Source organism: Eutrema salsugineum, unplaced genomic scaffold (assembly GCF_000478725.1).
Source record: "Eutrema salsugineum unplaced genomic scaffold, Eutsalg1_0 scaffold_5, whole genome shotgun sequence".
Taxonomy (NCBI): Eukaryota; Viridiplantae; Streptophyta; class Magnoliopsida; order Brassicales; family Brassicaceae; genus Eutrema; species Eutrema salsugineum.
Window position 1 is genome coordinate 3,105,452 of NW_006256612.1, and position 12,978 is coordinate 3,118,429.

Sequence of the window (12,978 nt, forward strand, 5' to 3'; positions counted from 1 at the left end):
TAGAGAGTATAGATATGTGATAGACATATGAGAGTATGTAATAGATATATTTGGCGGTGGTAGACTTATTCTTAAAAAAGTAGATTTATTTGATAATATAGTAGACATATAACTCATTTGGGAGCTTCGATGTTGGTAGACTTATTTGAAAATTGGTAGACCTATTTGAAATTGGTAGACATATTGAAAGTTGATAGACATATTTACTTCACTGAACGGTAGACTTAATGATATGAAATGACGTTTTTATCAAGTAGTTATTATCGAATTTTTCTGTTCCAACCACTGCATCTAGTAGCTCTTATGATTTCTTCTCTTTACCTCTTTTGGAGTATTATTTGTACCTTGGAGGAAAAAGTTTTAGTTATTGATTGGGAAATCGACTATAGTGATTTCGTAGGTATGGTTTATGAAAATTTTGACATGGATCAATGCTATTATGAGGTTCGATTGAGTTATATGTTGTTGAAGACATACTTGCAAAAGCTACCGCGAGATACACTTCTGGGTTTTTAGCAAGTACTCGACAACTTGGTGGTTTTTTGCAATAATTTGAAAACAAAATGGTCCGTCCATTTATGCGTCTAGATTATAGACAAAGCGGAGTCCAAAGATATCGAAAAATATGTCAAAACTTCAATTGTATAAAGTGATGATTAAGCAAGTAAATCATACATGATTCAATAACTATACAATACCATATATGATTAAATAAGTCTATCATACATAAATCAACTATAACATACAAAGAACAATAACTTTATCGTATATGATTCAACAACTCTATCATACATATAGAGAACAATAACTCTATCATACCTGATTCAACAACTCTATCATACATACACCAAACAATAACTTTACAATACACAGTCTAACAAGTCTACTATACACGGATGTCTGATTCCTGCAACACACACAAATTAGGGTTAGCTTTACTTTCGAAAGCTCACTTTCAGCCGCCGTTGCAACTGTAACTCTATCTTTCGCACAATCGACGCCGAAAGTTCCTTTTCAGCCCCTGCCGCCATAGGTGACTGGTGTCTTTCGCCCAAAAAACACCGGAAGTTCCCTAATATGCTCGCCGGGTCCTCACATTGATTCTCTGAAGAAGATGAAACGACTTCAAGGACTCAAACACGAAATCACCAGAATCACAGATTCGCCGGAAACACAAAAAAAATTCAGTATAATAACTCTATCATACATGATTAAACAAGTCTACCATACATGGAACAATAAATTATATATGATGCATAAATCTATCATACACGGAAAACTAACGTGTTCGTCACCGAGAGAAGACGAGAGGTCTGAAATCAGCTTTTTTGTCTTTCGTCTTCTCCGGTGCTTGCTGTAGCCGACAAGCTGACAACGGTGAAGAACGCGAAAATGAAAAAGTGAATGAAACGAAATGATGAAGAAAAATGAAACGACAAATGGACAAAAACTTATCGGAGATGCAGAACAGGCCGATAAGAAGCTCAGAAGGTGACCAGAAACGATGCAGACGCCGGAAACTCGCAAAATCTGGAAAATCACCATCATCGTCGGTTTCTCCTCCACCTCTAGGTTTTTTTTTCTCGGAAATGAAATAGAAATTAGGTTGAAAACGAAATCTCAAAGATATTTAAAAAAAATTATTTTATTATTTTTTTAAAAAATTAATTAAATTACGAAATTATTAAAAAAAAAAAAAGATTTTCATGTGTGAGGGGTTACACCGTCTTTTCCACGCTGGTAAGGTTAATCTAGCAAAAATATAAGGGACCTAGGTTACTTTTGCAAACAGACCTATTTGTAAGGTCATTCTAGTAATTATTCCTTTCTTTTTAAACTCATCCAATACTCACTCACTCCTAAATCATTCAATCTCACTCCAGTTTTCTTCATTTTTTCAATTTCGTTTTCAAATTATTATTAATACATTTCTCTCTTTCATAAAACAAATTTATCCATTGGTGTGATCTAATCAATGTGGATTTATACATTTCTAAATACAATAGTATGAGGATTTGGTTCATTCACATTTTTGGTCAATATTTTACTCTTTTTTTTTGAGTTTGAAACGCCAATAGTAGTTATTAAAAAAATCTACAAAAATAATTTTAGAAATTTATGTAGATAATATTTCACAACTTTTAAATATTATTATTTTTAAATATTAACCTTTTTAGTTTTTTATTATTTTTAATTAATTTTGATTGTAAACACGTCTTTAAAGTCATTGATTCAATAGAAAGCGTGGAGTTAAAAATACTGAAAAAGGTTTGAAAATTAATTTAAAAGTCGTTTGAAACATGCATACAGCTGAATTAATTTAAAACGGTGAAAAGGTTTGAAAATGAAAATAAAGTTTTAAGACTTTATAAGATTTAAATTTTGGAGAAATGTAAAAGCTTTAAGAAATAGCAAAAACACCAACCAATGTCTATTCCAAAACATTTGTTTGAAGTTACACTGTTAATGAAGTGTAGAGAAATGGAAAATTTAGTTTGTTGAGAAATTGTTCATTTACAGTGTATTAACGAAAATCAAATACTTATTAAAATCAAATTGTTGGGAATACTTTCGGGAGTGTTAGCAGGAACTGGTATTTCTAATGATTGTTACAGAGTTTTGAGATTTTATTATCTATATACTTATTTGTGTAGTGATTTTCTGATGTGTCACGTTCATAGAGATTTTCGCAACCTTCCGCTTACGTGTCAGCTCTAGAATGAATTTTGGCTGTAAATAGATTGTTTAGCCTTATTTTAAAATTATGTGTCATTTTTTTATGGGTTCTTATCTGATGATGTATAGAAAAAAAAACTTATAAAAACCAGTCTAAATTATTATAATTTAATATTTAATTTCATAGTTAATCAAACCGATTTTAAAATTATATATAACCGAAATTTTTTTAAAAAAATTAACAAAAACGTTTTTTTATTAAAAAAATTAGAAAATTTATATCTTCTAGTGTTTACCATTTTTATGTTTCTGGAATTTAAAAAAAATCTAATAAAAATGTAAAAAAATATAAAAAATAAAAACTATTTAAAAAATAATGGATTATCGTTTCAAAACAAAAAAAAAATTGAAATCTAAAAAAAAATCTAACAAAAAGTAATATATATATATTTATATATAACTAATAGAATGACGGTATTTGTGATGTTTAAAACACATAAAACAGTGATCAAAATTGAATAAGTTTATACAATACTTCAAAAAATTACGTCTAAAATACATAGAACAATGATCAAAAGATCTCAAAACTATTTGATCTAAATTATTTAAACTATATAACTAATGAAATGACGGTATTTGTGATGTTTAAAACACATAAAACAGTTATCAAAATCGAATAAGTTCATACGGTACTTCAAAAAATTACGTCTAAAATACATAGAACAGTGATTAAAAGATTTCAAAACTATTTAAACTAAATTATTTGAATACTACTATGTTTTTATTTAATCTCTTCTATTATATATTATTTTCACGATCATGCATTCCAACATTAAAATGTAAAGAAATCTAACAAACAAATATATTCAAGAATAAATAAACAAATGAATCCAAACTACTATTAGATTTTCAAACAATCAAATATAAATTATATCAGTCCACGCAAAGCGCGGAAAAGTTAACTAGTTATTGGTTTATATTGTTTTAATGTTTTCAATAGATTTTACTCCTATTTATTTATAAAAACTAATATTCTTTATAAATCCACTTTTATTGGTTTGATAACTTCCAAGTGTTATTCTAAATCCACCTAACGATTCTCTTGAAATTTAGTGTTATTGGGTTATAGAGAATTCTTAACAATTAATTAACTCATAAAACATATCTTTCAGAATAAGGAATTCTTAAAGTTTGTTATGATATATTTTCGGCGGATTTGATTATTCAACACACAAAACGCTCGTCAAATTTGGTTTTTTGTTAAAAAAAATCAACAAATCTCTTGTTCTATGAATCCACCTGTATTTAATATAAATTCAACTTCCAATAAATACATATCGAAAATACTAATAAACAATTTGTGGGTTAGATACCGTGTATTCTTTTAAAAGTCAGTTTTAGAAATTTTTGAAATTATTTGCCGAGTGAACGCGTTTAGATTACGCGTCTTAGTATTATATTTTTTTTAAAGAAAATCAGTATTTTGAAAGAATTAAAACAACTGAAAAAAAACTTAGCGTCAAATTTTAAAATTAAAAACAATTGGAAACAAATTTTTTGTTTTTTTTTTGGGGGGGGGGGAGAAGCTTCCGAGCCTTTCATTTTTCAAAACTCTGAATAGTAAATTTTCTGTTTGAGAACTTCTTCGGTACAATGCATATCTTTTTCCTTATCGATTCAATACAAATTAATATACGATCAAGGTTCAATGTCTGTAATCATTCATTTTTTTTCCAGAAACCTTTAATTTATGAGTTTAAGAATACACAAGTAACAGAGAAATATGATTCAAGGCAGGGAAGAGTGATTGCAGATTTCTTGGCTGATTGCTTTCTCCAACAAAGTTCCCGCATCTTCCATCATCTAAGAGTGTAGCCGAACCATAAGAACGTATAAGTAGCCCTGTAACCAATTCTTCGGTGCACCTTCTTTACTCGCTCATTCCTTGAAACCCAACAGAATCTGCAATTACTCTTCCCTGCTTTGAACATGAGTTTACAATGATATTCATATATCATGTAAACCGTTCCCCCGTGTATCCTTGACTTGGAGCAGAAGTTTCATAAGAGAAACCTTAAACAACTACAATGAAAAAATGGGCGTGCAAAAAAAAATTAAAAAAGAAAGAAAAAATGGGCGTGCTGGTGCCACTTTCAAATTACTCCGATGGCAAAATGGGTTTATATAGGCTGCACTTTCGTTCACATTGACACATTTCAAACCTAATCGTGTGGTCTATACTCTCTCCTGAATTATGAGAGTTGAGCAATAAACGGCTGTGATTCATTTCGGAATATTAGGTAGTTTCATGGAAATTTAATACGCCTACTACTACGACTCCTATAACTTGTAATATTAATATTATTATTAGAACGGTGAAGTCGATGAGAAAAAGAGAAATTAAACTAAGTTATTTGACCCAAAAAAAAAAAGAGAAACTAAGTTTTTTTTTGGCCAAAAATCTTGAGGAGTAATTTACAAAAAGAAACTCAGTTTCGTCGAAAGTTTCGTTTTATTCCGTCGGTACCTTCGATTTTCCTCTTGCAAAGCTATGAAAAAGCATTTTACAAAATACAAAAAGCTATGAAATACAAACTATGAAAATGGCTATATGACTGTATTTTGGCTTATACGTTTAATAAGAAAGTATGCGTTTTTTTTGTTAACTTATATTTTCAAAGTAAGACCTGACAAATTAATTTATAACAAGATCCTCTATATCTTTTCACTTCTTTTTAGCCGAAATTATATATAAATTTTTGTTGGTTCTAAACACAAATACTGTAATTAATTTTACCTAAAGCATCTACAAATTTAACCAAAAAAATCAGAAACTTGTTTCCAAAATTCAAAATAGTTTTAACCACATATAGTTTGATTGGTGACACAAAGCTGTATAAAAAATTAGTGCTAACAAAGACTAGTGGTACTAAAAAAACTATAAATATGGCTTTGGATACTATTAATTTTTTATTCCTGTGATTTGTAAAATATTATTTCCCATAATTTTAATTTTCCTCTTTAGTTTACATTTTTTAATGAAAAATTAAAATTGTATTATACAGCTTCCATCGCCAATTATATGCTCAATTCCCTCACATGTTCTCGGTAACTTCCCTCGGGCATTCTAAGAAGTATATATATGCGTAGTTGCGTGTATACATATATAAGAAATCCCTAAGGAATATATAAGTTGGAAAAAGTCATTAATGTAAACATTTGAATTTGGATGGGTAACATGTAGTATTTGAGATCATTCCAGGAAATTTACGAAATAAACAAAATTAAAATACTCTTATTATTAAAATATGTCTCTGACGTAATCATTTTCTATATTTTATAATTATGGTATGCGTATATTTGCATATAGAAAAAGCAATGTAAAACAATGTATTATCATGCTTACTTTATGAAATATCATATATGATATATGTATGTAGATTGAAAAAAATGTCAAGTTCAAACAAATATAGCATCCATAAACTTCAATATCTCGATAACATTTGCATACGCTAGTGCAACTAGCTGATGAGCCCGAAGTTCACTTCATAATAAGATAAGTCTTAATCTAGTTCCTAAACTTTAAGAGAGAGAGAAGGATATACCAATCACTGCATGTGTCCGAGATGTTTGATTTTTTTTTTTTTTGTTGTCGGCCCAGAATTATACGTGAAGATTGGGCTAAATCAAATATTTTACATTGACCTAGAAATGGGTTTGTCATTTTTTTAATAGATGCCCAATAATGACAAAAAAATATAGATGCCCAATAATGGTTATTTTGTGTAAATAGATGCCCAATAATGCTAGTCATTATGCAAAAATAAGAAAAATAGAAGCAATTTATGCTTATAAAATTAACTTTCGTTCTATCCATCCCTTAGCGCGCAAATATCTTAGTTTTTACGAAAACTATCATATTTTGATTTCGTCATTGGAATAACACACCACTTTCAAATAAAAGTTATCTCAATTCCATATTGTGACCAAATTTGTGCTCGATTAAGCAATAGAAATTCGTTCAACGCCAGCCAAACTTTAAAACTTCTGATACGATCTTTCATTTCATATTCCTTACCCACAATAACTCATTTTCTTTCAAAGTGACCTAATTTTGAAAAAACTCAGTAAATAATAAAAAAAACTCCAAAAAATACTTTGACTCAATAAAATATTAAATAAATAATTAAACCGGTAAAATAATATTTATCAGTTGTAACTACAAACATCCTCATTTCGGTTAACTACAACAAGGATTCATGTTTCAGCTCTTATCATGATTCACATTCATCATGGTCAGATTCATCATGGTCAGATGATAAGAACATAGATCATATTTTGGAAAAGACACATGTCAAACCCAATATTGGCTTAAGTATTGTGCCATTGCTTCAAAGCTTTTCTAAGACTACTCGTTTATGATGATTATTTTACTCGGATGTTTTTGGCAGAAAAAATTGACAGCCAAACGTTTGTTAGACCGCAAAACTGACAGCCAAATGTCTGTTAGAGCGCAAAATCCGAATTGAAATCACGAAGTAAATCAATGAAATTATAAACGATATCTTAAGGAAAGTGTATGAAAACGAGACTTTGAAAGCCGTTTTGAAAAACTGACTAACACAGAGTCGAGATTTGATCTCTTTCCTAAACTCAATTAATCGCCCGTAATGTGTGACGGTTTGTTGCGATTTTTGAATCCCATGATAAACCGTGATGAGACTATTATGCAACACCCATAATAGAATCTGCGAACTGAAATAACTACGCTATAATTCTCGAGACACTTACTATATTAAGATGAGAGAGATTTGCTAGAAGCTATTGTTTTCCAGTGTGTTTTTCATTTATGTCTGGATACGACTGGATGAATTTATCTCAAAAGAGGCTATTGTATTTATAGTAGAAGATCATAGTGGAAAACTTTTCCAACTACCGATGTGGAATGTTTTACATGTCATTTTTTTTCCTTTTTACATTCACAAGGGTTTTCCTTTTTACAAGGGTTTTCCTTTTTACAAGGTTTTTCTTTTTACAAAGTTTTTCTTTTTACAAGGTTTTCCTTTTTTAGAAGGTTATTTCCTTTATTACAAAGCTTTTCTACTGGGCCATAAAATCTCATTGCAATTCACACATACACAATTTTATAAGCCCGCAAGCTTTATAAAAAATAGTTCCAACAATCCCCCACATGAATAGAAATGACTCTAAAGATATGCAGACTCAATAAACTATGCAGACTAGACTACAAACTAGACTACAAACTCGATAGACAGAATTTTCGAGAGTATAAACGAAAACTAACTGTATCTGAGGTAGTAACATATTTCAGCCTTGAACCACTCATTGTTACATCTGTCGGATTTACTCAGCCAGGAAGTGAACGCGATGTCTTGAACCACCCGGATTTTTGTGTAAACCAAGACAACATATATAACCCAGCTTCGTCTTCTCGTAGATTTCAGTTCTCTATTGTGTTCATTTTGGCCTTGAACATGCCTGGTTTATCATGAGTGAACTTAGAGAGTATAGTCTTGTCCTCATTCTCCTAGAAACAGCCTCATTTCACACGCACTAGGTGATTGCCATCTATCTATCATATACACAGAAAGTATCATGTTATACTCTATATACATGTATATGAAGGCTATGGTCTTATCTCATTAAAAGCCATAATACTTAACCTTACATAATTACAGGAAGCACTGTTTATCATCATGGAAATTGAGCATTTTTACAGTGCTTTTCTTAGATTCTGCTTGATTTAATTCTCCCTTAGAACCAACCTCTTGGGATCTCCAATTTCATAGGTGGGGTTTCCATCAAACAACCTCTTTCGTGATAAGCAATAAGCCCATTCTCTTAGATGATTTAATGATTTGATCTCGCGGCAAGCTTTTGGTAAACGGATCCGTTAAATTATCCGCTGACTTGATGTAATCGACCGTGAGTACACCACTTGAGATCAGATGTCTAATGGTTTTATATCGTCTTCGTATGTGATGAGACTTGCCATTATATAGACTTCGGAGGTGGCCCTGCGATTTTTGCTAGGCACCCCCACACTTTGAGGTATTTGTACGAAGGTACATTACTTTTCCAAAGCTCATACGGTGTTTTGCTAGTTACCTTATGAGGTGTTTTGTTGAGGATATTGTTTGTGGTGAGCAACGCTTCCCCCCCACAGATTCTGGGGTAGCCCAGATTATTGGAACATTGCATTCATCATTTCCTCTAGAGTTTGTTTTTTTTCTTTCCGAAACTCCTTTAGCAATTAAAATGTATAAGTCGCTATACACAGCGTTTTCCGAAAGTAATTTGCTTAGAGTTTCCATGAATTCACCAACATGTGTTCTTAAAACTCGACAAACGTTTCTCGGACTTGTCTGAGACTACCACGTAAATCGTTTCACAGATTCGTCTAAATTAAACGTTGAAAACTCGTTTTCAAAATCGTTTATAAGTATTTTTTGCAATTTCAATCCGATTCAAGCGATAAGCAGGAAGCGGATTTATTGAGTTAAGATTGTTAGACTGCAAAAATCTGAATTGAAATCACAAAGTAAATCAATGAAATTATAAATGATATCTTAAGGAAAGTGTATGAAAACGAGACTTTGAAAACTGTTTTGAAAAACTAACTAACACGGAGTCGAGATTTGATCTCTTTCTTTAACTCAATAAATCGTCCGTAATGTTTGACGTTTTGTTACGATTTTTGAATCCCAGGATAAAACCATGATGAGACTATTATGCAATACCCATAATAGAATCTGCGAACTGAAATAACTACGATATAACTCTCGAGACACTTACTATATTAAGACGAGAGGGATTTGCTAGAAGTTATTGTTTTTCTGTGTGTTTTTCTTTTGTCTGGATACGACTGGATTCATTTCTTTCAAGAGAGGCTATTGTATTTATAATAGAAGATCATACTAGAAAATTTTTCCAACTACTGATGTGTGATTTTTTACATGTCCCTTTTTTCCTTTTTACATTCACAAAGATTTTCATTTTTACTAGAGTTTTTCTTTTTAAAAGAGTTTTGTTATAAACAAATGGACTTCTAGTAACCGGCCCATTAACCATCAGGTTAATGTCTCATGGCCCATTAGGGTTTTTGATGCATTAGTTATGTAATGTATATATACACTGCTTATGGAAATAATAAGATCTGAGTTTTTCCCTTAATACGTTATCAGCACGAAGCTCAACTTCAAACGATCATATCTCTCAAAATACAAGGAGTTAGAAGGCGATCTACATATCATTTTGAAGCCCTGGAAGAGAAGAATCTAGTGGTAAAAACCGCTCCTCAATCCGACAACAGACGCGCCCTCAAGACTCAAAACAATCGGCGCTGTCCCACCTTAGCGGGTGATTCTTTCCAAGCGGTGGTTCCTCCATTGTAGCAGCTGTTCGTCCTCCCTTCTGGCCATCATTCTCAGGAGTTTCCAGTAGATATCTGTGGTCTTTAGTTCCCAGATCATAAGCCGGTCAGAAATCCATTTGGCGAAAAGGTATTATCTAAAACTATAGATCCTAATCAAAGTTTTTTGAAAACCCTAATATGGATCGGTTCTTTTCATGATTCTTCATCGTTTTTTTTCGTTTTTAAAACCATAACCAAACCGATCCTCTTTCTTCTTGTCAAAACCCTAATTGGTTTTATTTTTCCTAATCGGCTTTATCATATAAAACCTAAACCCTAATGCTTTGTTCAAACTCTATACCGATCGGTCCTAGCATCATCTAAACCAAACACTAAAATTCCTTGCAAACCGAAACCTAAATCTTTGCAAAACCCTAGATCTAAAATCGTTTTGGTTTGTCTATCGTTAAACCGAGATCGATCGGTTTATATCCTAAACCGATTGGTTATTTATCTTAGATCCGATCCTTGAAAACCCTAAAACCGGTCCATGCAAGCTCCTAAATCCTAAAACCGATCGACCCCTTAAAGTCTAAACCAATCGATCCACCTAAACCGTTTATAAACCGATAAATTCTAATCCTAAATCGATAGGGTTTAAGTTTAAACCGATCGGTTTTTCCTAATAAAAATTAAACCCTAGCAAATCCGTTTAGTTTAATCCCTTAACCGATTAATAACCTTAATAACCGGTTTCTAAAATTAAATCTAATTTAACCGGTTTTGTTGTTTAATCGATCAATCCGATCGGTTTAAGCTTAATCGGTTAATTTCAAATTAGTTTCCAAAATCAATCTCTAGATTGCCTAAACCCTAAACCTTTAAAAAAAAATAAAAAAAAAATAAAAAAAAATAAAAAAAAACCAATGTTTATCTATTAGAGCTAAATTTGGAAACCCTAGTAAACCGGATAGGTTATAAACCCTAAGGTTCGATTTTAGAGTTCCTTTATATAGCAAGTTTCCTAAAATAGCAAGTTTCCTGAAATGGAAAGTTTTCCCAAGAATACCTTAAATCCCTTATTCCAATGATCATAGTCTCATACTATTGATTATTTAACATAAATTATTATATGTTTCAGATGTCAAACATTCAGAAGGTCGAATATGAGGCACTCACTGTCTCCGGAGATAACTACCTCAAATGGGCCCTTGACACCAAGATCTACCTCAACTCAAAAAGTCTGGGTGAATGCATCAAAGATCCCAACACCGCGACTCAAACAGAACGGTACTCGGCGATATTTATTATCCGCCATCACCTTGCTGAGTCTCTCAAGCAACAATACCTCACTCTTGAGGATCCACTCGAACTTTGGGTGGCACTGAAAAAGCGATATGACCATCAGAAAACGGTCATACTGCCCCAAGCCAAGTTCGACTGGAAGAACCTACGGTTCGAAGATTTCAAATCCGTCGAAGAATTCAATTTCGAACTCTTTCGGATAGTTGCACTCATAAAACTATGTGGCGAGGAGGTCACTGATAAGGATATGCTAGAGAAAACATTCTCTACTTTTGGCACTCCCAATGTTGTTCTCCAACAACAATACCGTGCCATGAATCATAGCACCTATGAGGATTTGATATCTTGCTTACTGCTTGCTGAGAAGAACAATCAGCTTCTGTTGAGGAACAGTGCCATGCGGCCTCCAGGATCAGCCCCATTGCCAGAAGGAACCAGAAAAGAGTCCAACTTCGTCCAACGTAACAGATCCTCAGATCGTGGACGTGGACGTGGAAATGGACATGGACTGCGCGGCAGAGGACGCGGTAGACCGAACCAAGTTAACCGACCTAACCTCAGTTTTGGTCGGGGTAAGGGTCGTGGTATCAACAAACCGACCCAAAGAGGCTGTTCATCTAGACCAACTCCTTGCTCAAGATGCGGAATGACTAATCATTGGGTCAAGAACTGCCGTACTCCCAAATATCTTGCTGAGCTCTACCAGAAGTATGGGAAAGATAATCATGAGGCTAACCTGGTTCATCAAGTCAATGAAGATGACTCAAAGGATGATAAGATTGATGGCATGGATTATGAGCTCTCCGACCTCCTTGATTGATCTCAAAAAATCTGAATTTGTTTTTCATTACTCCTTAAACCTTTATCTTTTGTTTTTGGGATTTATTGTCTTTACTTTGGATTTTTAAGACCTTTTGCTTTTACATTTTAATTTATGGAGTAATGTTTTATTTACATCTCATTTTTGCATGTTATTGAATTATAATTCTTGTTTAATGAAGATATGCAAGACAATATGGATATCATTGTGGATAGTGGATCGAGCCACACCATTCTAAAAGACAAGAATTACTTCATAAATTTAGTAATCAAAACCGCAAACATTAGCACTATAGCGGGTAGTTCGAGCCTAATAGAGGGCCATGGCCAAGCTAATGTGTTGTTATCAAATGGCACATATCTAGACATCTCTGATGCCTTATACTCACCCAGTTTTAAGAGAAACCTATTGAGTTTCAAAGACAAAAGATTGAATGGTTTCCATATCGAAACTCAGGATGAAGGGAACAAAGAGTTTTTAATTATCACTAAAATGATAAATGGCCATAAACAAGTTTTTGAAACTATACCCGCCGTATCTACTGGCATTTACCATGCTAAAGTCAGTATGATTGAGGCTAATGCTGCTATCAAAGCACGGTTTTTAGATTACACTATTTGGCATGATCGCCTGGGTCATCCCGGTGCGAACATGATGCGTAAATTAGTCCAGAATTCTAAAGGGCACAGCCTTAAACCAAATGGTGTTTTCCCTCAGCACCTCAAGTGCACAGCTTGCTCACAAGGGAAACTGATTACCCGACCTTCACCAGTCAAAGTGTCTAAAGAGACCTTGAACTTTC

The 12,978-nt window shown here is 32.7% G+C and overlaps 1 protein-coding gene across 1 annotated transcript; it reads left to right on the forward strand.

The window, feature by feature from the left end:
* Window positions 1–11,192: 11,192 nt before the first annotated feature.
* LOC112083945 lies at window positions 11,193–12,176 on the forward strand. The gene has a single exon (XM_024152167.1). The coding sequence runs from the start codon at window positions 11,193–11,195 to the stop codon at window positions 12,174–12,176; it is 984 nt and encodes a 327-aa protein (XP_024007935.1).
* Window positions 12,177–12,978: the final 802 nt, after the last annotated feature.

What these genes read in the sequence shown, in the direction of transcription:
- LOC112083945 (XM_024152167.1), top strand. Translation starts at nt 11,193, where the DNA reads ATGTCAAACATTCAGAAGGTCGAATATGAGGCACTCACTGTCTCCGGA.